Below are 23,967 nucleotides of genomic sequence, written 5' to 3' on the forward strand. Positions count from 1 at the left end.
TTTGAAAGAGCATAACATTTTTTTTCAGTTGCTTTGCAAATTCACAGCAACATAGCATTTTAAAAAAGTGATAGTTGCAGCTGAAAGATTCTAGAACAAGTAAGAACATGTTAGTTAAAAAAAGGAGAAGAAAAGGGCGGGGGGGGGGGAAATTCTCTACCAGTTACTTGTCTCAAAGGATGAGGCACACTGTTCCCACCTGGCAAAGCTCTGTGTGGTGCATTTTGAAACTCAGGAGAGCAGAAATGGGTGACAGAGTCTGAGAGTGGGGAGACTGGGAAGGAGTTAGGCTCATAACCTAGGGGGGAAAGGAAAGGGCCACTGTGTGGTGTATTGGCTTACTAGGGCACTTCTTTAAGCAGCTAGAAGTCACTGCACCAGAAGTGCTTCCTGTCATCAGAGTGCAGGTGTCTCTGCACAGTCACCAAGCCCCACGAGAGCAGAGTGCAGGCATGCCGCTCCCCGCCAGCGAGAGGGCACTCTGCAGAACTCCCTGCACACAAGTTGTCTTCTGCTGTCAAACCTCCTTCCTGCACTTCATTTTTTCTGTTTTCTCTGACCGGTTGCAGCCAGGGCTGAAGAAGGATAATGAGGGAAGTCTTAATGGACCTAAGTACTATTATAGATACAAGACAAAAAAAAAATTAGTTGAAACTGAGCTCTGATGAGACTGAGTGGAGCATGCTTAACTCTTCTGAGTAAAAGACTGGTTCAATTCCTTGCTGCTTACTGTCCTGTGATAATTTTGATTTGATTTTTTTTTTTGTGTGATAAAGTTTGCTCAAGAAGCTTGCTAATTCTTTAATTACTAATGCTGCAGTGCTGTGGCTTCCTGCCTTCATTTTTGCTGATGCAGCTAATTGTGGGATTATGTTTAAATTGCATCAGTGATATGACCTGAATTAAAAATGTTAAAAAGACAAAGTTCATTTCACTCCATTTCACTCATCTGGTTTAAGGGGCAAGCCCTGCAGATAGTTGGGTCAGCAGCTGAGGGAGTGGTAGAGGGAGAGATTAATAAGGGAGTGGTAGAGGGAAGAAGAGAACCTCCTAAACTGGTTTTGCCACTAGTGAAAATGTGTGTCAAACTTCCACAGGCTTGCAGAGGTGGGGCAAGGTAGACTGTGTTAACGGCTTCCCTTGTCTCAGTGGTAGATACATCATCTCTACTCCTGGGCCTTGAGCTGCCAGCTCACAGCTGTGGAGTGGGAACAAACTTTGTTGCACTGTCACCATCGATGTGTACCAGACTTCTTGCTTTGAGAATCTGGTTCAGCGTATGGGGAATTTACTAAAATGGACCTACTGCTACTAAGTGTCTGTCAGCACCTAGTATTTAATGTTTGGAGGGCTGGAATGTTCAGATACAGCTCACATACATACTGCATATGTAGGATTTTGTTTAAAAGGAACTGATCGGTTTATTTCAGTGAAAGGAAGTCCTTACAACCTTGACTGGAACTTGTGTAATGCTCAGAGTCTGCAGGCACCTTACAGAATGGTTCAGAAGCTTTCAACCACTCTTCTCTCTAAATTTCACCATAGACTTAATGGTGCCTTTCAATAATTTGCTGATCATTTTAGTGGGTGAATATGAGGGAGGGATGAGTGAGGCAAAAGACACAAAGCAGCGATGCTAAAGATTCTTCCTGTGTGCAGCTGTCTATACCAATGCATTGAGCAAAAGTAAGAACTTTTCTATTGTACGCTTTGTGAAAGCCTCTTTTCTGCTGATACAAATTTTCTTACAGGTTAAGAGAAATAGATATCGTCAAGATATACTTCAGCCATATGAATTCCAGGAATGGAATTTCTCATTCCTCAAATAAATTTGGACAATCTGTTTCTGAGGCACTTCCAGCATCATAGGCTCTGTTATCAGCTGGCTTGCCAGTTAGCTGGTAATGGAGAATAATACTGTTCAGGGAACACAGAGGAGATCTGTACTGATGCCAGATGTCCCTCTCTATTTGAAGGATGTGATATTAAGTTTGCATCTGATGATCAGACTGTTCTTCAGTTTCTTAAAAAGCTTGTTAGATTGGTATGCTTTGAGTTGTCCCTAATTTGGGGATACATAAAGGTTTTAATAAGGTGGTTTCTAGGTATAGGGTCTCCTAGAATGGTGTTCCTTTGCGTGTCATTTTGACCAGTTGAAGTGGAGTGTGTGTCAAACTTGTTCTGTTTCTGTCATCTCTGAACTGATTTGGAATTGATTCACACTGCTCTAGGACACTTAGAGATAAACTTGATATAACTTGGTAGAGGCAGCAATAGCAGAAAGATTGTACTGTTGTGATCCTGGTGTATGGCAGAAGAATACGATGTCAAACTGTATGTTGCCAGACATGTAGTCTTGAAGAATTCCAAGGATGAGTCAACTTCTGGCCTCCTTTTCCCGAAACAGAAAGCAAGATTGCTTTTGGGGTCTCAGGGTAACTGAGAGTCAGCAGAGACTATGAAGTCAGCTGTAATATGTGCACCTGTGCTGACTGTATCCATGGCATGTCTTTGTGATTGACCACTGTGGGGAATACAGAGGTCCTAGGAGAAGGAAGTACAGTAGGGAGCCTTTGGACTGTGCCTGAGTTCCTTATCAAGCAAGTCTGTCCCATGCTATAGTTTTTGGAGGCTTGTCTCCAGAATTCCAAGGTGTGGAATCCAGGAATAAAAACTTGGAGGTGGAACTGTGAGTAGCTTTGCCATGTATCATGGTTTCAATACCTGGAGGAGAAAGCTTTGTTTGTGATAAACTAACACTAATATTCAAGTAAAGGTTAAGGGAAAACACACCCGTTCACTTTTAAAGAATGGTTGCTTCCTTAATGTCAGCTAACAGTTTTGATGTGTATGGTTTCTTTTTCAATGCTCCTATGATCGTTCCGGTTTTTTATTTTATTTTTGCTTTTTTTTCCTAGAGATGTGAATTATGCCCTCATAAGGATGGTGCTTTAAAGAGAACAGATAATGGGGGTAAGTTTTATTCTTATTTTTTGTGAACTCTCTTATTTTGTATGAGAGAAAAAAGTCTGTGAAAAAAAAATTTATAGGGATCCTAAACATAAATGGAAACACTGGCTGGTTTGGAAAGAGAGAACTATTTTACAGTAACCTTTTTCTGTCCAGTTTAGGTTGAATTTAGTTTGAGAACATAAATCATTATTCCTAGTTTAGTTTTTAGGAAAAAAAAAGTTACAATGAAGGAGAACGAGCATTTTAATGTAAGATTTTAATGGGTAAAAAGGATAAATTTTATGTGTATTTAGTTGGAGTTTGAACGTTTCTAGAATGCTGTTGAAAGTGCACCATTCATGGAGGAAAGTGGAATTTTTATGTCTGTAGTCCAGACTGAATGCACCAGTGCATTTTCAAAGGGTAGCTCTTTCATGCCTGATTTGCTAATAGGTTCTGTAACAAAGAAGTTAGAGCTGAAAAGTTGCAGTAGTGATTACCTGTCGCTTGCATCTTTCTAATTTCATTGTTCACGTTATCATCAGTTTTGCTCCTGCTGAGTAGAACTGCTAGAGAAAGTCTCCACTGAATATCCTGTCTTGATAATGTTTATACTAATAGCTGGGTGATGTGAACGAAAAATTTCAATGAACTTTTCAATCACTTCTGGAATTCCTTCTTCTCTCTTTACTAGGTACTTCTAAATTCCTGTCCATCATCTATCTGTAAATAGCCTGGTCCTTTTGATATTGAGCCCTTTCTCTTGTGAGAGGAGAAAAGTTATGATCACAATGCTGGATTTAATTTGGGCAGTCTATGTAAATTGTATTCTGGAAATTTTGTGCTGCGTACGTAATGTTCTAACTAATTGTCCTGGTTTGAGCTAACTTATATCTTAGCTTAGTGTTGATGCAGCTTTGGTATTTCTGTTGCAGTTGAGTTGCAGGAACACAGACCCTGCTTGTGTTTGGGCTGATCTACCCTTTCCCTTGACTATGTTTTGACTGTAATGTACAGTATACGCTCAAGCGTTCACTGTTCTAGTGTCTGCTTATCTCAAACATGTTAGTGAACTTAGAATCGTAGAATACCAGGTTGGAAGGGATCTCAAGGATCACCTGGTCCAACCCTTCTTGGGAAAAGCACGGTCAAACTTAGTATCCGTTGTGAGCGTTGGGAGATTGTATTGAGTTGGTGTTGTCTGTGTGTTGGTGAAACTACCATCTTAAGTGTCAGACCAGTACTTTAGTCTAAACTATTCTTCCTCTCAAGACAGGTTGATACATGGCAGTGTTAAATTAATTTCTTCAGAAATGGCAGCTGGACACTTGCTTTTTTAGGAAATAAGTAATGGTAGAGTCACAGAATGGTAGGGGTTAGAAGGGATTACAGAATATTTTCACCAGCGTAAACATTCATACTACCTTGAAACTAGGACATAGCCTGAAATTGAAATGGAATTACTGATTTTAGCAAGGCTTTCGCCTGAAGAGTGCTCTTAAAATTGAGTGCACTGTTTTCTGTATTTGCTCTGAAAACAGAAGACATCGATAATTTGCATTTTTGAGGCATTAACTGTTTTTACAGCCATAGTTAGCTCTTAGCTATATGAGTTATTGGGGGTGGATTGGGATAGGGGAAGTTCAGTTATCCTAGATAATAGTGACTGTACTAGCCAAGTGGTTTCTAGACAGTGTTGTGGAAACATTCGGCTTAGTGTCGGAAACTCATGCAGATGGTTCTGCACGAAGTTGCTGGTCTGGATCTGGAAGGCCTGAAGAGTTCATGTGAAGCGCCAAATGGGAATGGCATTTTCTGTTGCTTATAATCTTTTTTGGTATACTGGAGAGTACACAGATGCCCACCTGCTCTTGGCTTGGTGATGGTGGCTGCTGTCACTGTAATCAGAACCTGTAGCAAGTCCAAACTGATAATTCTGTCTGGATTTGAGTGGAATATGTTCTATTGTGCTTCAGTGTCCCTCCTGTGCTTCCCATTGTCAGAAGTCTGAACTGACGCTGAACAGAAGCAGCTAAGGGCTGGTTGCATGTGTTTGTTCAGTGTCTTCACACTGTGCGAAAATGGCCATTCTGCTGCTGCACTTGCACAGATCTTGGAAACAATACAGTTGGATTTAGCAGAGTGTAGCCTGGACTAATATTCATGGTGTGGCTTAGCTGTCAGCAGGTTATCCGTGCTAAGGATTATTAAGAGTTGGCTGTATTTAGCGGCACATTTGATTTAATTAATTTAAGAGTGGGATATCATATAGTTATGATCAGAGTGATTGTCAGAAATTTTAGGAATAAGCTTTGACTATGTCTTTGACTGTCTTAACAGCTGTGGTTAAGTTTTGTGAGGAAAAATAATTTTCCCTATATGTGGACTATGTGGACTTTGTTTTTACATAAATATTAGGACTTTTTTAGTGTTCAGAGACTGCAGTTCTATAAATTGTTAGATTGTTTGCTGGTTTTTGTTTTATTCATTAATTTGTTTTTTATTGATAATAAAAGTAGAAAAGTAGGACTGAGCTGGAAAAGGAAATTTTCTCTTTGGATATATTTATTGACAGAATTCCTTGCTAAGTTTGGTATTCATGTTCATTTAGGGGCACCACTGTGGTTTTAAATACATGACTGAATATAAAAGTTTTCTAAAATGAGAAAAAGTGGTATGTATACGAGTTGCTTATTGATTTGCTGTCTTATGTATAAGATGCCTTTTGAAAGAGAGATTAACTTTTCTCTAGCTTTGTACTCTGTATATGAATTGGTAGCTGGACAAAATATAAACACTTTTAAAAAAACCGAGAAGAGCAACAAGTGAGCATTTGTTTAAAGATACTTGAGAACTGTTGTCTGTTTGACGGTTTTGGGCCTTTTCAATTCAGTAATGTTTCCTTAACTGTTGCAGTAATTTCCTTTGGGTTTTTGACACTCAGTGAGAAGAAAATAAAATCATGACCATTTGAACTGCTTATAATTTTTTGCATTCCAATTCTTTGTGTTCTCATAATACTGAGTATGCAGCCTGTTTTTTAAGCAGATTGTTCTGTTGTATCTAATACTGTGCATCTCCTATTTAAATAGTTTCCTTACAGTGATCTTTGTCTACAATTTTCTGTAAGCCTAAAAGGCTTGATTTTGCTGTACAAGTTGTTACTTTGAAATCTGATTCCACTGGATGATGATCAGGAATGCTGTGTAACAGCATTCTTTGTGTGACTTTTCACCAAGACTTCTTTCATGCAGCTGCTTGGGAAAAGGCCAGCTAACAATACGGTGGTTTTATGTCATGATCTGGGCCCTCTTCCCATCCGCTGGCTTAGCATCGGGATCTCCCAAGTCTGTAAAAACATTATATGCTAGGTTTCCCTATTGCTATTGTTATTAGTCAGCAGCTCTCACTGTCAGGTTTACTGTTCTGATGAGTTTTCTTGGCATTAAAGTCTAAGATGGTATGCATTTTGCAAGAAGTGCTTACCTACAAATGTGGTGGTCCTTTTGTGCAGATTTGCAGGACTTTGTGTATTGATTTTTTATTTTTTTTTTAAACTAGGAAAGACAGTACAATTTGATAAACAGTTTAAAATATTTTACTAATATAAATACACATATTACCATAGAATCTATATTGTATATTTATTATTTATATTGCTAGTACTCATAATGTGTAAGTAGGAGAAAATTTTAGAGCTTTGGGTGAATATTTGTTACATTTCTTCGTTTGGTTGTATAAAAGGATTTCTTGAGGGAGGGGCAACAGACTTATTAATGCCATAGCAAGCGAGATAAAATTATGTAAGATATTAGCTTACTTGGGAAGCCAGTGGAATGTGATCTGTAGCTGTTTCAAAAACAAACTATTTGTTGTTCTGCTGAATGATGATCCAAAGTGAATTTTTCTTATGTACCAGTTCTTTAGTTGAGGAACAAAGTTTGATAAATGGAGAGTTTGAAATTCTATAGTAGGACTCTACTAGGGGAAGCGTTTTCTTCATAGACTAACAGTATTTATTTTATATTTTTTTTAGCAGAAATTGTTCCTTTATTCTATGTAACAATGATAAGGTTGACTACCAGAACGAAGTGGTGAGAGCTCTAGCACTTAGTGTGAGCACCTTCTTTTTACCCACTTTTTTGAAAAGAGTGGATCGAACAATATAGTGAATAATACCATATTAACCGTAGCAAGCTCTAAAACTGTATTTACTAGGGTAAGGAAAAGACAGTAACTTAAGCTGACAGATTTATTTTCTGCAAATTTAATTGTCTTTACAGGAAAGGAAGATCAGGGTCAACACAAAAGTGTATGAAATGCCTTAATGAAGAGGCACTTAACTAAAGGTCTAAAATAGTACTGACTCTTACCCTCTGGCAAATAGTAACAGTAATGGTCTTAAGTACATCTCTGCTGGATTCACCTTTCAGAGTGGAATAGAGCTGAGTTTTGGGGTCAGTCAGCAGATCTGATAGTTGTGGAAACTGAGTGTGCAACTTGCAATCTAGGACAGCTATTGACCTCCACTGAGAGGAGCGGACTCTGGTTTACCCAGTCATGAGAGGAGCAGACTCTGGTTTTCCCCTGACTGGGTATTTCTGCACTGGTGGTTTTGTGTATGATAATCGTAGGACCTCAGTGTGGTTTGCATCAACTTACTTACTGATCTTACTGGAAGGTAAACTTCTGTTTTCCCGCAAGTTTAGTAACCAGGGGAATAAACTTTTATCTGCCCTGCTACATGGCAGTGTTATACTACAGGGAGAAGGCAAGGATGTACAGTTGGACATGAAGAGTAAGGTGAGACCTTACCTTTTAGTGGTGGCTCACAGTTGAAGTGAATTGAGGTGTATCCTTAAATTACATCCTGGAGCAACCCTAATAAGAAACCAAGCATTTCAACAAAGAAAGGTTTTTCCATGCTAGAATAACACATTCACTTGGTTTTGGAGTGAGCTGTAGTTATAAATAAAGTAAAATTTCCTTGATGAGATATAATGGACTTTTCAGGAACTTACAGAGAACACATAAACAAATTTTACTCTGGAATTAGTGCATGGTTAGGAGATGGTGATGACATCCCAGAGCTCTCTTGTGGGACTAGACTGGCACTATGGCTGGATCTTGATTTCACTTCATGATTCTGGCCTCTACAGTCTGCAACAGCCCCTTTGAAGGCTTCATGGATTTCCAATTTCTGATATTGGATAAAAATTTTAATGATTATTGTTAGCAAAGTAGGTCTTGGTTTATATGCGGATTTGATGTTGTTTTAGTGTTGGTTGAAGTTGTTTCCTAAGATCTCTTCAAAGGAATATGTCTTGGCTGTACTTGTGTGATGTTATGTTTGAAGCTCAGTGGAGTTTTTTTTTTTTTTTTGGAAAGGTAAGCAGCATTTCCCAAAGTTATTGGTCTTGAAGGCACAGCTGAAGTAAATACTTTTAATTTGAATTTGTCTGTCACCAGTAAGTTGTTTCCAATAAGCAATACCAAAAAACTGGTAAAATTTTACAATTTCTGGATGGAGGCATTGATTGTTGTAGAATATTGGATTAAAGCAAAAGAGGCGTGCTAGCCCATGGTAGCCTGCTGTATTCTTTTTTCCAAGCAGTTTCAGAGAAAGCAGTTCTGATGATAATGCACAGAAACAAGCGAACTCAATGGCTGATTTGAATCCTTACAATATGGTTCTTAATTTCTTGTTTGTAAGCTAAAGCCTAGGTTTATTTTAAAATAAGCAAGCCAGATATTATAGAATCATAGAATGGTTTGGGTTGGAAGGGGCCTTTAAAGGGCGTCCAGTCCAGCTCCCCTGCAGTGAGCAGGGACATCTTCAACTCGATCAGGTTGCTCAGAGCCTCGTCCAGCCTGACCTTGAATGTTTCCAGGGAGGAGGCATCCACAGCTTCTCTGAGCAACCTGTTCCAGTGTCTCACCACCCTCATTGTAAAAAAAACTTCTTCCTTATCTCGTCTGAATCTGCCCTCTTTTAGTTTGAAACGATTACCCCTTGTCGTATTGCAACAGGCCCTGCTAAAAGCTGCATCAAAAGCAGTGTGGTCAGCAGGTTGAGGGACGTTATTCACCCCCTGTATTCTGCTCTGGTGACACCCCACCTGCAGTGCAGGGTCCAGCTCTGGAGTCCTCAGCACAGGAAAGACATGGACCTGCTCAAGTGGGTCCAGAGGAGGGCCACAAAAACGATCAGGGGGCTGGAGCACCTCTCCTATGAGGAAAGGTTGGGAGAGTTGGGGTTGTTCAACCTGGAGGAGAGAAGGCTCAAAGGAGACCTTATTGCAGCCTTTCAGTACCGAAAGGGGGCCTATAATTATAATCTAGAAAAATTTTTGTTGAGAAAGCACATATGACAAATGGCCGCCTTCTCAAAGACTGAAAAATAGTATGTTAAATAAGAAAAAAAGAAAAAAAAAAAATTCTGAGGGTAGGGAGAATTTTAAGAGCATTTTGCAAGATGCCAGTATCTGCATTTGCCTGCCCCCCTTTCCAGTTGAAGTTGTCCTGAAAGGGAGATGAAAGCAAAAGTAAATTGAGTACAAGCAATTCAGTGGGAATAGTAAGAATTTATTTAACTTATAAATTTACAGTAATTGCTAATAAGTGAGTAATAAATCTGTGGCTGGTTGTTTGTGCACAACCAAAGTGAATGGAGGCTTATCATTGATTTAAATAGTAAAGGATGTGGTATATACTGATGGCTTTAATAAACTCGTTCGAAATAAGTGATCTGAAAAATGGCACAAGTTCCTCGCTAAGTCTGGAGAACAGTTAAGAAAAGTCAGAGTATCCTGTTATTTCTGTGCAGTGTTTTGGGTGAAGAGAAATGGTAATAAAATAATTTCAGTTCTACCAGAAATGAGTCATAAAGTTTTAAATGTTATTGAATGTGTAGAACAGTGCTACTGGAGTTTTTAAACTCTAAAACATGGATATACCACAGAATTTTTCACACTTAAACAGTGGGAAAGCTCAAAAGGACTGGATTTAATGATGGGTTTGGGGGGGTGTGGGTGGGCAGTCTATAGTTGCTGATGAAGTTGATGGTTGCCCAAGAATAATGTAGCAAGTAATTTGAGTAGGAAGTTTGCAGCGCAATCTTTATGGCTTAGATAGAGTTAATTGAAAAATATGTATTTTGATATAGTCTTAGATATCGTAAGTCCTTATAAGTACTTGCTGCTTTTATTGGCTGTGTGTACAGTTTGGATGGGTGTCTCTTTAGGATGTTTCATTACCCCTGCAGACAAAGTAGGCAATTGTCGTCCAGTAAGAAATAGCAGACAAAAGCACTCAAGTCTGAGCCTGGCAGTAGGTACTTTATTCTGTGTTATCCGAGTTCTGTGCTCTGAGAGTGGTTGTCTAAAAGAGAAGAAACTGGCAATGGAGGATGGGGGAGGCTGTATTATATAGCCAAGAGCCCTCTCAGTTGCAGAAAACATTAAAAATAAAGTCTGCTTGTATGCTAGTAGCTCACTTTTCCATCAGGGAGACAGAGGAGAGCTGTCACGCTTACTTTGTTTGGCTGTAGGTGTCCTGACTTCCGTGCATACTCTTTGTGGCAACAGTGACTAGTCTTTTGATGCTTAGGAAAAAAGATGATGGTTGATTGCTTCTTTTTCTGTTTTCTTCTGCTATTATCTGGTCCTTACATAGCAAAACTGAATCTTATTGACCTCCCTTAAGTTGAAAAGTTTTGTGGAGGAGTCTGTAGACCTTGAGTTCTCCAAAGATGGAGAGTCCACAGCACTGCTAGGCAACCAGTCCTTAACCACATTTGTTACAGAAAAATGTCTTCCTTATTCTTTCTTCAGGGAGAGCTGCTGAACCTCTGTCTCTTTTGGCTCTTCCAAATGAGCTGGTGTTGCACTCTGACAATTTTCTCTTTCTTCACCTGTGAAACTCTGGAGAAAAGAACATTTAAGCAGTTCTGTATGAGGTGTCCGAGTCTGAGTGGTGCTGGAGTTAGGCTTCTTTTCTGATGTAGGGATTTGAGACTGGTAACATAAGGGTGCTGCAGCCTTTCCTATGGCTAAATTTTTATGGGACAGGTGGTGATTTTTCAGCAAGGTCAGGTTATCTGGGATCTAAAGATGCCAGATGGAAATCAATGGAAAAGGTCCCTTGTCCTCAATTCCGTGGGTGCTTACTGACTGCTTGTTCAAAAAGTGTGTTAGTTCTGTGGCATTTAATTTGTTTCATTATATAGATACTGGTCTTGTTTTCATGAAAGATGAAACTGTGCTATTGCCCACAGCTATCCTGGATGTGTGCTCTGTATTTTGGAAATCAGAATATATTAAGCTTGTAGGTTTCTGGCTGTATTGTTTAATTTTTTTTTTTTTTTGATGGCGATGGAGTAGTGCTCAGTTAAAGTTACTTCTGAAACTGGTTTCTTGTAGTGAAAATTGTTTACTTACTAAGCCAACTGAAATTTAGGTAAGTGATTTTTTTTTTTAATTTTTTTTTTTTTACTGTTTCTGGTATATTTTGTATGTTTACACAATAACTTTTCATTGTAAGTGTAACTGGATTACTGACTTAATTATGTCTGAAGTAAAAGCTTTTGCCATCTGTTTATGTGTAAATAACTGAAGAAGGTTTTTTTGTTCCAAAATTTCAGTGTCACTTTTCTACTGGTTTAGTGGCTTTATTAGATGAATGATGTTTCTATTTGAGTTAATTTTTTGAGAGGAGATTTAAAGATAAATATTCACAATTAACACAGTGTTAACATTTATTTGACTGTCTTTAGTAAGATGACTCTGGCTTAGGGAAGTTGGCAAGTCTTAGAAAAGTCCTTATAAACACTTATTCCCTGAAGATAGTTCAAGTGGAGTAGAGAACAAAAAAAGACTGTGGTTTTTATAGGTGTTTTTTTTCAGTCTGTCTCTTAATGATAATTTTAAAATGGTCTGTTGGAACTATTTTTAAAAGCAGCTCAAGTTGTTAGTTTATATTATTTTATTAGTCTCGTGCTTTTTCTGTGTGGAATTCTACAAACTACTTGTGAATAAATGGATGAAGCTGCACAGATAATGTATTTAGTTGCAGATGAAATACTATATGGATACATGTTACGTTGAGAGTGGTGACTGTAACAGTTATGTGTGCGGTTTGCATTTTCTGTACAAATTGTAACTACCAATTTAGGAAATGGGGGGGGGAACACACCAGTCAGTTGGAAGCAACTAGAAAAGATTTGTGCTTTAAGAAAAGAATACATAGCACCTATGCAATTCCAGATGCTAAATACCATTCCAGAGTCTCAACAATGCTGCTGTAAGTGCAGCTTTACATTTACCTCAGTTTTGAGAGTCAAAGTACAGTTGAGTGAAGAAATAAAAAACCTTTAGATTCAGGATTCAGTAAAGAGTAGTTAAAAGGATAAAATGCAATTTGAAAACAAAAAGGTCTGCAGTGAGGCAGTATGGTGGTTTGGCGTGGGGGTTTTTCTGTTGTTGGTTTGTGGGTTTGTTTTTTTTTTTTTTCATTATAGGGTGCATTTGAACAATGATAATTTACTTTGTTTACTGAATCTAATAATCTGCTAGATTATCTAATTATGTAAGTCTGTTGTCTTATGTCCTTAGTCTTTGCATACAAGAAAGCCTGCGTAGGAGGAAAGCACAATTATTTTTAAGGTGTACTGGAGGTCTTGTGACAAAAAACTAGTTTTCCTCTTGGGGGAGACCAGAGTTCACACTAACGGTTAGCCACACCAAATTCACTTTCAGATGAGGTAGCGCTGTGCTATGCAATATTACCCTTGCAATCCTGTTATTAATGTCAGCATATTAATATGATGGGTTAGCTATATAGCAGCTTCTGCTGAATTTACGGTTATGGCAAACTGTCCTCCACTGAAACAAACCGACAACTCTCAGGATCTTAGTGTTGAAAAAAGGCCTAAAATTAGTAGGTTTCTTTCTGAATTGGTGTTTGCCTCTGCCCCCATCCAACCAAATGTCAGACAATTAGGAATGTTTACTTCTTGAAATGTTAAAGCACAGTATGGTAAGCATTTATTGTTGACCACAAGTTAATGAGTTAGAACAGGACTGGATATAGGAGTTGATATTGCTATGAAAAAATGAGTTGGCCACACCTTTAAAGAAGGAAGAGATTTGATAGAGGGGATGTGGGTGTGTATGCGTGTTAGGATTTCTTTCTATAGAAAGAAAACAGGAGTCTAGTCAAATGAAAATGACTTTGTTTAAATAGAAAGTATACACAGAGGTCTTATATGATGGTAATGCTTGTAATGAATACCAGTTCATTCAGATGGTATTTCCCTTTTGCAGGAATTTATATAGCTTTTATGCAACGAGTATGTTAATCCAAGAAATTTAAAGAAATAACCTGTTTTTCCATTTGTGTGTCACTGTTTGTGTAAATCATTAGTATTTGGATTTCAAGGAGTATTACTTGTATAAATTTGCCATTAGATAAGCTGTAATACGTTTTTAAGTTTATTCAAACTTCGGATGATACGAAAAGTAAACATGACTTAAGTAACTCTAGGTCTGTAATATTCTAAACAGTTAAAATAGTCCATGGAAAAAAGTGCTGTAAAAGATTCTTTGTGCTATCATTGACATGTCTTTTGAGCTTCTAGAAAACATTAAAATTAAATACAATTATAACTTTTTGTAGGTTGGGCTCATGTGGTTTGTGCTCTGTACATTCCCGAGGTGCAGTTTGCAAATGTTTCTACAATGGAACCTATCGTGTTGCAGTCTGTTCCTCATGATCGTTATAATAAGGTATAATTATATGTCTTTTTGTCTATATCTAATGTATTATTTTAAAACTTGTGAGCTTTAATAATCTAAAACTACACTTCTTAGAATGCACTTTATATAGAATTCATAAATGTATGCAGTGATGCTGTATGTATGTTTTCTGCTATGTCTTTCTGATAAATTCAAGAATTAAGAAAGCTATATTATTAAATTAGGCTGCAAGGTTATCTGCCATGTCTCATTATTCTTTTACAGATTAAGGACTGTTTTGTTAATTAAAAATATCACAATCTTTGAATAGCAGTTTATTTTGAAAGGAATGTAAAATATTTCTCATAGGTTAAAAGATTATTACAGCTTATTTGAAACGTTGTTATTAATTACCACAAAGTCCTACTGTTTTAAGTATCGATATGAACGTTAATATGTTCATAAACATTTCTTTTAGGAAGAAAATTTGTGCTAATGTATTAAGGCAGAAGCTTGCAGGCTTTTGCCTTTGTAAGCAGTATTTACTTTAGTGGAACTACTTGCTTATAGAACTGCCTTTAAGAAAGTATCAGTGAGAGTTTTATGAAATGTGGTGAGACTTTATTTAAAAAAAAAAAAGGAAAGCAATGTAATAGTAACTTGTTAATGTTCTATATTGATGGTTCCATTTTTCTACTTGCTTCACTTGTGCTACCTCTTCCTCACTAGATTTACCTACATCCTCCTGTGTATTTTCCCTTCTGTAGGCAGCAAACTGTCTGAATTTCTGATTAGTTTTATTATGTGTTTTTTCTTGGGTTGTTCCTTTTACCTCTAGTTTCTTTATTTTACTTTATTTTATGGTGGTTTGTGAACAGTGGGGTAAAAGAGAAATAACCTGTGTTGTAAAAGAAAGAAAGAAAAGGCATGCATCACCTCGTGTTCTTCCTACAGGGAAACCAGTCCTGTTCGCGTTGTCTCTGTGACCTCTCGTTTTAATTTTTTTTCCCCTCTGCTGCCCCCCCATCACGCCCCCCACCCCTCACCCCCGTTTTCCTATCCTTTTTTTCTTTTTTTTCATACTTTCGTCTTTTCCTTGTTTGTTTCCGATCCTCACAACTGCTGTCAGTATGTTTTTCCCATCTTCTTTACCAGTGTATCCAAAAAGCCAGGAGTCACACTCTAGGTTCTTCTCATGCTTTCTCATTACGTGTTACCTGAGCATCTGTATTGGCTTCTCACTATTGGCTTCTTTCTCCATTGGCAAGAACATGCAGCAGTGAGATTAAGTGCAGAATGAGTAATATTTTTGTGCTTTGACACAATGCAGTACAGATTTGCTGTAGCAGATGAGTTTATCTTCTCTCCTCAACTCTGGGCCAACAGCATGTCTGTTTTCTCATTTTTCCTTGAGTAGTAGTCATAATGATTTTCATTGTTAGTGGTTCTTCCCTAATGTACTTCAAAGATTTCATGGAGCACTTCCGATTTTGTTTTATCTTGCATCGTTTCCATTGATGGTAGTTGGTGTTGGATGAGTAAATCCTTGTAACTTAACAGATGCAGGGTACCTTTTTTTAATACTACTTATTCACAAATTCCACTGTTGGTCTCTGTCTTTAGTCTTTAATTCCTTATTATAAGTAAAGTTGCTTCTTTCTTGAACTGGTTTTGTTCCAAATAAATGATGTATAGTTATTTTTTACTATTAAAATTCCAACTTGCATTGTGTTGTTCTGTAGTTACCATGTCTTTTGTTGCTTACTAGGTAATGACTAGTGCCATACAGATCATGTAGATAGAGTTCCCAGTGTTGGCTAACTCTTGGTTTTCTGCATTTCTGGCGGGTGTTCTGACTCGGGCCTGTTTTCCATGTTAACAGTCAACCTAAAAATACTTTCATACAGGCTGCTACAGTATATTGTAAAATATAATGAGATCTATATCAGAAATTTCCAGGTTTGGGGTTATACCCCATGCCTGCAAATTTTTTTTTTTTCTTTTTGTTCTCTCTTTTTACAGAACTTGGCTTTTCCTGTTTTTGTTTGATCTGTTTGTTTCAGGGAGGTAGCGATTGTAGGTTTCAGGGGAACCAAAGAAATGCTACAGTGCAGTTGCTGCTTCTGAACCCAATCTAACTTCACTGCCAACTGCATTTTCTTGTAACAGCACAGAATTTAAGAGGCAGTCACTGACAGGGGACTCTCCCCGCCTCTTTGGTAAATCCGTAGCCAATGCTGAGTTTGGTACTGCTGTGGCTAAACTGCCACCAGTTCCCAAGTAGGCTAGTTTTGAGCAATACCCCCAAAACTAATAAAACTACTGATTCCCTTTTCAGGTAGCCTGCAATAATTTCACCCCCCACCCCCCTTGCTATTCAGTATAAATTGTGTTTATTTAAATGATACGTTGTTTTAGGTCAGAAACTTTGTAAAGCATGTAACTGTGAATTTGGAAGGAAATGGACGAGAAAGGCTTTTTTTGAGAAGTAGATATGGCAAGCAGTTCGTAAAACATTTGTTGCACACTGTGAACAAAAGTAAACATGTAATTAGGAAAAAATGACTGGAGTTGTTTGTTTTTTTTTTTTTTAGACAGGCTTAGTGCTAATTTCATTCTGTCTGTCAACTCAGGTTGGAATAGGATGGTTTTAAGAAAGATTTTTATTTACTGTAAAGACCTAAATAATTCTACGTGTGCAGCTGGTTACATATAGAATGCTAGCATATGGAATTGGGGGACAATATAGGCCAATGAAGATTACCATAAGGGAGAATTTCTACTGTAGTCTTTATTTTAGAAACAAACATCATTACTTTCTCCTGGCAAAACTCAACTTATTTTACACAGGTTTTTCTATGCACTTATTTCTTTATTCAACAGTGTGAAATATGCAGTGTTACAAAGTACAGCAGTCTTAAACGCAAGAAGAAACAGCAGCAGACACCAAAGCATGAGGCTTGTCAATGTATATATTTGACTGCTATTCCCCTGAAGTTTATGTGCTTCTGGGATTAAAACCATCACATTACAGAATGAATCCACTGAATGACTTGATTAATGGGTTAACTAACAGGAGAGCTTTTCTTACACAGTCACTTTGAAAAAGAAATGGACTAGTAGTTGCTCTCCTATTTAGGTTGTTACTCTTTGGATGGTTATGCATGGATAATACCTGTTTATTTTATGTGAGCTTTATTTGCCTTTTTCAGGTTCATTTGAAAGTATATCGTAATTGAATATAATTACTGCTTTTAGGAATCTCTTTTAAGAACTGATTAAAAAATAAATGCATTTGAAGTTTCTTGATCTGCCTAGTAAAGACAGCTGTTAGACTTTTATTTTGGTACTTGCTGCAACAATGAGAAACTTCTGCACAACTCCTAGGTTTGATTCTGTAAGCAGGGAATGCTTTCTGAAATTACTTTTTGTTTTATAAGGTTTTCCTTGCCTCATCTTCCCTTCTGTATTTGCTTTTACAAAGGAGGTTTGTTTTTAATCTTTGGAGGAAAAATGTTGACAGAAACATAAAGGCAGCTTTGCAAAAAATGTGTATTTTGTCATAAAAGAAACTAAGATATTTGTTGCGGTTTTTTGAGTAAAATTTCCCTGCTGAGTTAAAAGCTTTGTGTAATGTTTTGCTTATTTTCCAGTGAGTTTGGGAGAAGTCTTAAGTACTGTCTTCCCTTAAGAGCTCTGAAGAGCAGCGCTGCTGTAGGTGGTGGGAAGCAGAGTTTTACACTTCCACATTCCAGAGGAGGTGTAGCAATTGCATGGATTTGCAAATGCATGGAAAGTTTTTGTTTTTCTGCTTTGTCAAAGAAAGAATACGGTTCTCAGGCTTCTGAAACTGTTCATGTGTCTAAGAGAAGGTAGAAGTATGAGAAGGTGAGCTTTAGAGAGAACTTACTGTCCGTGTTGGAATAGGAAGATGAACCTTCTTTCGCCCTGTTTCATATGGAAGATTAGGGAAGAGGTTTTACATTTCTCATGGCTATTATAGGAAGGATAAAATTTCTTTGAGCTTGTTAAAGTGGGTAGGCAGTCCACCATGTTGTGTTTAAACTTGTTTGTAATATAGCTGGTCATTTGTTATCGTTTTTCAGCCATTTTACTATAAATTGGTTTAAGGGGTCCTGAAACACAGACCTTAAATGTCATATGTAGTTGAAAAACAGAGCCTACTTCCTTACTAAATGTGATGCTTATATTGCTTTTCTTTCTGAGCTTCATCGAGGAAAAAAAATTGCAGATCTTAAGGTAAAACTCTGAAAAAACAGAACAGTAACTGGAGTTTGAGTTTTATGGGGTCTGCTGAACTCTGTTTACAGAGGTACCTTACTTTTAACTTAACTTACTTAACTTTTGAAGTTACTTACACTTAACATAGTTACTCAAATGAGGCTGATAGATCATGACCTTGTTTGTTTCTAAAATCTGAATGTGTCAGGTCATGGTAAGGAAAACTAAAAAGCAGCCAGTCTCAGACCCTGTCAAACAACCGAATTATCTGTATGCACTACCTTGATGTACAAAGGAAGCAAGGCAAAGAATTAAGTAGGATTATCCCCCTCTGATCCTTCAAATGTTAGGATATAGGGTATGATTTTAGGATATATTAGCTATTGGATTTAATGCTTTTTAAGTGTCTTGTGGAAACCATACAAGAACGACTTGCCTACCCTAGTCTTGCATGTTAACAAAAATGCTTCAGTTAGCTGACATCTCACGTTAAATGTTCTAAATACCTCTATAAAAGGCTGTTCTGATCTCAGAATTTCACTTATTTTCAGGTCTTTCTAAATAGTACTGGTTTTGCATTTTATCCTTTTATATTTTTTATTTCAGTGGTATCTTGGTCTGTTTTTCTAAACTGTATTTTCTGCTACCCATGGTTGATGTTCTTTTTGTTTATTGTTCTACTCATTCCTTGCCTCCTTGAAGGGAGGTTGTGATACAATTGCAGTAAGTCAGAGTTGAAATGTAGACAATTTTTTTTGGTGGTTGGTTTTCTTTTTCTTTTTTGGCGGGGAAGATTCTCTTTCCTCGTCTAAGGTCTTGTAATGGGATTTCTACAGAGGTAGCAGTGTGTTGTTGATGTTTGTTACCTCAATAAGGTTCTCCCTCATTTAAAACCAGACACTTGACTGCTCCAGTGCTGAAGGATACTTTCATTAAGAATCTATTTTTACATTGTTAAATAAATGTGATATGATAGAATCTCTCTAAACCACATTTCAGTAATTAGGACAGTAAAATATAGAAAGAGATTTAGTTCTGCGCAGTGTTTCTCCCTGAAATGCTGGTGAGGGATTGTAGTGACGTGTAGTATAATAGTGAGCTTCCTTACAGCATGCGTCTGTGTTTATTTGCCACATGTTAAACAAGTAGTAGTACTGAATAATGAGAATGATTTTGAATTATTTTTGTGTTAATTTTTTTTCTTCCATTTTACCGAGAACTTTTTTGAAAATACTACAAATTGCCATAGTATCCCAGTAAAACAAACACATTGATAGAAATGCTGTGAAAAGATTTTCAGGTACTACACAGGTTGTTTTCATTCTAGCTCTAGCATTTTGACGTTGAAATGGGTTTAATATACTAATTTAAACTTTGTTTACAGAAGGTTCTTGCTTGATTAGCTTCTAAGAAGTTTATGGGGCTGTCCAAGTCATGTTGAATTAAAGCAGAGTTCTGTTAAACACCATATTTAGTTAAAGGTAACTGAGCATCATACGAACATTGAAGCATGCTATGAGGCTTTTGAAAATTCTTTACACAAATGTACAAATAAAATTTTAAGTTTTCAGTTTTTCTGTATGTAATTTCGTAGACATATGCATGCATACCGGGTGGTATCTTGTACCCTTAGGCTAATTTGATGTTTCTGAACACCACTGATACAGGTAGTGTTAAATGAATGTGAAAATGAGTGCGACCTCAAAGGACATAAACACAAATTGAAAGCAAGGAAAATCTTGAAGGCTAATACTGTTAACCTTTGGCTGTTTAACCGTTTGGCTAGTTGAGTAGTGATATGGAGTTTAAGTAAATTGGTATTTGTACTGCTTTAGCGTTGGCAAAGTGTTACATGGATCCCAAGTGTCTACCAGGTGATCTCCTTTTGCAAACAAACATAATTAGACTTTTAGAAAGAAGTTCTTATATAAGCTTAGCTGCAACATCCAGTAGTTCTCACCCTAGAATCTTCTGTGAGTAACAGAATTTATTTGTATGCTTCTTACCATGTTAAGTATTTTCTCTTTGATAGACATGCTATATTTGTGATGAACAAGGCAGAGAAAGTAAAGCAGCCACTGGTGCTTGTATGACATGTAATAAACATGGATGTCGACAAGCTTTTCATGTAACGTGGTAAGTATGTTTTATTATTTAACATCTCTGATGTTCCAGAAAAAATCAGTACACACAATGTAATGTGTAAACTCTTTATTTAGTATGTTTCTGAGTAAAGAAATACAGTAAAATGGTTTGTGTAGAAATACCTAACTTTATTATAACATAACAAGATGGCAGTGGCAGCATAGACGTTGCTGTGAGCTGCAAAAGCTGCCTGATAATACTCCCTTAGGTTGTATTAAATGCTATGTGCTCCTGTGTATAAGGTTGAGTGTTGGTTTTTTTTTTGTCTTACATTATTTTTCTTAGATGATATTTTATAGGATATGGGAATGTGAAGGCATTGTTTGTTCACCTGCTAACTGATTCAATGTTTACTTCTGGTAAATCAGCGGGAAATAGTATTGAGCTATACATAAAAATGCACTATACTTGCCCCTACGGGTACAGATTGCCAACCATTTGGGGGTAATTCACCTCACTGGTTTTATCTAAGTGGTACACATCTATCCCGACCTACTCATTTAGGTTTCATGTATAGCTGTTGGAGAAAACAGCGGCGACCCCATCTGATTCATTCCACTTTAAGATATTTAGGTTTGCTTGTCTCACTTCATGGACTTCCAAAAGAGGCTGAATAATTATATTAAACCACATATCAACAGGTAAATGGAGGCAAAATTTACAGGTGTTGTTTGGTTTTTTTCCAAATTCAGTTGAAGCTATTTTGCAATAGATAGCAGATTTACACAGGCTCTCTAGCTACATAATCTGTGGTTTTATGAGTGCGCCAGTATGCTGCTTCATGACTAGCTCAATCAGGGAAATGGTATTTGCACACCTGCTTAAATTTCTTCAATGTATTTTCTTCAGTGTAATGAAGTGATACTTTGAATGTCTTGTGCAGATCTTAAAGGATATAATTCTGTAGTTTAGATGCTGATTTCTTGACAATTTTTTTTTCTTTCAATTACTTGACCCTGGCAGGTTTTACTCTTTTGTGAGAATCTGGTTTTTCACCGGATGTGATTGATAACAAGTTTCTTTTTATGGTGAAGATGGATTGTGTTCCTCAAAGCATGCATACCATGTAAAGAGGTTACTTACAGATGTGAAAAAATGTGTACATCCAAGTGTTTGGATGAAAAGATCTCTTTTCTTTGAAATACTTGGGTGCATACAAGAGTCCTTTTAATAATTTTTCTTTCTTCCAAAACCCTGTTTAAAGTGCATGCCATAAAGAACGTGAGAATTAGGTTAAAAATTAAAATATTTATCTTGCCAATTTTTAGAGTTTTTTGATTCAAAAAAACCTCAGGTGTGTGCTATAAAATGTTACCTAGCTGGAGAGTACTGTGACTGAGGATATTGTGAGACTTCTGTAATATTTAAAAAAAAGAGAAATGTGAAAACTACAGACAGAGATCCAGGACAGGTGTATCGGTTTTGGGTTAATAAAACTGATGTCTAAGGAAGAATGAGCTTGAGTCCATCTGGTTTTGTATGGCAAGCTTAGAACGAGAAATCTTTGCCTAGAGACATCCTCTTAAATTTTTTCTGTAGTTGGCATCTGCTGTAGGTGTGCTTGTATTAGGAAGCAGTACTTCTGCATAATGTATAAATGAGGGGAAAGTGATTTTAAAAAGCAATGAAAATAAGCTGCCTTCTATATTATTCTTTCATTTAAATATTCCTATGCATTGTTTTGACGGTAACATTGCATTATTATGATAATGAAAATGATATGGAAAATTAAACTGAATATTTGGTTTTCAAAGTCTAAGTTGGTTTTGGTAAAGAAAATAAATCAACATTACAAATAGTGAAAAGCAAAGTTGATTTGGAAAAATGTAGTAGAATAAGGTGATAATTAGCCTAGGCAAGGAAACTTGTAAGTCTTGTTCTTTCTAAAAGAAATTAACCTGCCACAGTCTTTTAAATCAATAAATATGATTTGATTTATTATGTCATTGAATTTCTATTTAAAAAAAAAACAAACCAACAAACAACAAAAAAATCATTTTCCTGGCAAAGCAGAGAAAGATATATGCAACTTCAGTAAAATTTCTTCTTTGGATCCGTAGTATGGTTTTGTTAAAAACTGTTCTTTCCATAGATAATTTTTGGCTTGAATTTGAACTAAGAATCCTTGTAAATTACTTGCTTTATTTTTTTGTGCGAGTAGCTGCACAATAGACGTAGATTTTCAAGCTATAAACTTGTGTGAGTGGCTTAAGGACTATGAAAGAGGTATCAGGCCAAAGTATGAACCAGACAGGTTTTTCACTGGACTGCAAAGGCTGGTTATGTGCCTGCATGCCATTGTGAGCCACTTGTGTGGAAATGTCTTCTATTAAATGCATCGGTACATTATCAGCTGTGATACTGTGGCACGAGCTGATGTAAAATTGCCTTCCTTGAATGTTGTTTTCTTTATTTTAGTGCACAGTTTGCAGGACTTCTTTGTGAAGAAGAAGGCAATGGTGCAGATAACGTCCAATACTGTGGCTACTGTAAATACCATTTTAGTAAACTGGTATGTATTGTTAAATTCTGTAAATAATTGTCACTGACTTACTTTTTCACTCTGTATTGCTATTAACACTAGAAATAATATTTTCATGTAGCTCAAAGTAGATTGTATTTAATTGAAACAATGTTTTAATCATAGTTGCAGAAGTACTGGCTGAAAATGTTTTTGTAAGTGGTTACTTTCTAGATGTGTGGGTTTTTCCCCTCTGCCAGAAGTAGTGTGCACTTTTAGTGGTGTTTTTTTTTTTTTTCCCATTAAGTTTCTGTAATGTTTTCTTTTGCTATTCGATTAGTTGGCTTCTAGGTATGTATTACTTGTTATTCTGTATATTGGAGAATAAAGAAGCCCTCCATTTCCTTCGGCTTGTTACTTTTTTAAAGTGTTTTCCCTTTTGTTCTATCTCTCAGCTTGTAGCCAGTGGATATTCCCTGCCTATAAGTTCCCTGAAACGCAACCTCAAGGAAGTGACTTGAGGTTTGTTTTTTTAAAAAAAAACAAACAAGCAAACAAAACCTGTTGAAATTTCTCAGTTATTTCGGTAGGTTTTGGATCGGACCTCTTGGAGTCTTTCCTGTCACTTTTTACCAGTTTGACAGTTTGAGATACCTGTTTCTGTGTATATGTGTGGGTGTGTGGACTTGAAGGACTTCCTGATGTGTAAAAAATGTTATTTATGAATATTTAAATATGAAAATTAAAATATATAGACTTCAGATACTGCTGTAAGTATAGTTAAACTGGCTGATTACTTGTTTTCACTGCTAAGAAAAGGCAAATACATGGGTGGCTTTAGCATAGGTTGCAATGAAGTAAAAACACAGGGCCAATGAACCATTTTAGCTTTCTAGAAGCTTGGTGAGGTTAGCTCTGTGCTCTTGTGAATATTGATGTTTGCTTCATAATGAAGATAAGGGATGGCTTTCTAGGCCGTTACTAAGCTAAGATTTTTTTTTTAAGTTATTATCTTGAGCTAAGTATACAAAAAGAACAAAAATGGTCTATTACTTAGCAGTGAAGGCAAGCTCTTACACTATTATGCATTTGATTTCAATATTCCAGTGCTACTATGATTACGAACATGTATGTTTATTTAAAAAGCAATTTTAATGATAGACATAGCTAATTACAGTGATACAAACAGTACAGACTGGCAAGATGGTTTAAGTGTTTTAGTGTTTCTTTAGGATTATTATGACTGTTGATGCCTGGTAAATACAGGTGTTTAGTATTTGCTACTGAAGATGGTAGGTGATGTGTATCTACTAAACCCCTGGAAACTTTTGTTAGCAAAGCACTGACCTGAAGTGTCTTTATAATGCTACCTCAGTTAGGATGAAATAACAAACGTTTTGAACACTGGCCTAGCATAAAGTGTTTGCAGTCCTG

At 36.8% G+C, this 23,967-nt stretch overlaps 1 protein-coding gene across 3 annotated transcripts in view; it reads left to right on the forward strand.

The window, feature by feature from the left end:
* Positions 1-23,967, forward strand: part of MLLT10 (MLLT10 histone lysine methyltransferase DOT1L cofactor) — a 128,481-nt gene that overhangs the window by 16,718 nt on the left and 87,796 nt on the right. For all 3 annotated transcript variants that reach the window (XM_086466547.1, XM_086466548.1, XM_086466549.1), the window contains 4 exons: positions 2,919-2,973; positions 13,627-13,736; positions 19,960-20,063; positions 22,491-22,584. In XM_086466547.1, coding sequence (XP_086322673.1) covers positions 2,919-2,973; positions 13,627-13,736; positions 19,960-20,063; positions 22,491-22,584 — 363 coding nt within the window. The remainder of the gene's footprint in view (positions 1-2,918; positions 2,974-13,626; positions 13,737-19,959; positions 20,064-22,490; positions 22,585-23,967) is intronic.

This window comes from Leptosomus discolor, chromosome 6 (genome assembly GCF_034619465.1).
Source record: "Leptosomus discolor isolate bLepDis1 chromosome 6, bLepDis1.hap2, whole genome shotgun sequence".
NCBI classification, from domain to species: Eukaryota; Metazoa; Chordata; class Aves; order Leptosomiformes; family Leptosomidae; genus Leptosomus; species Leptosomus discolor.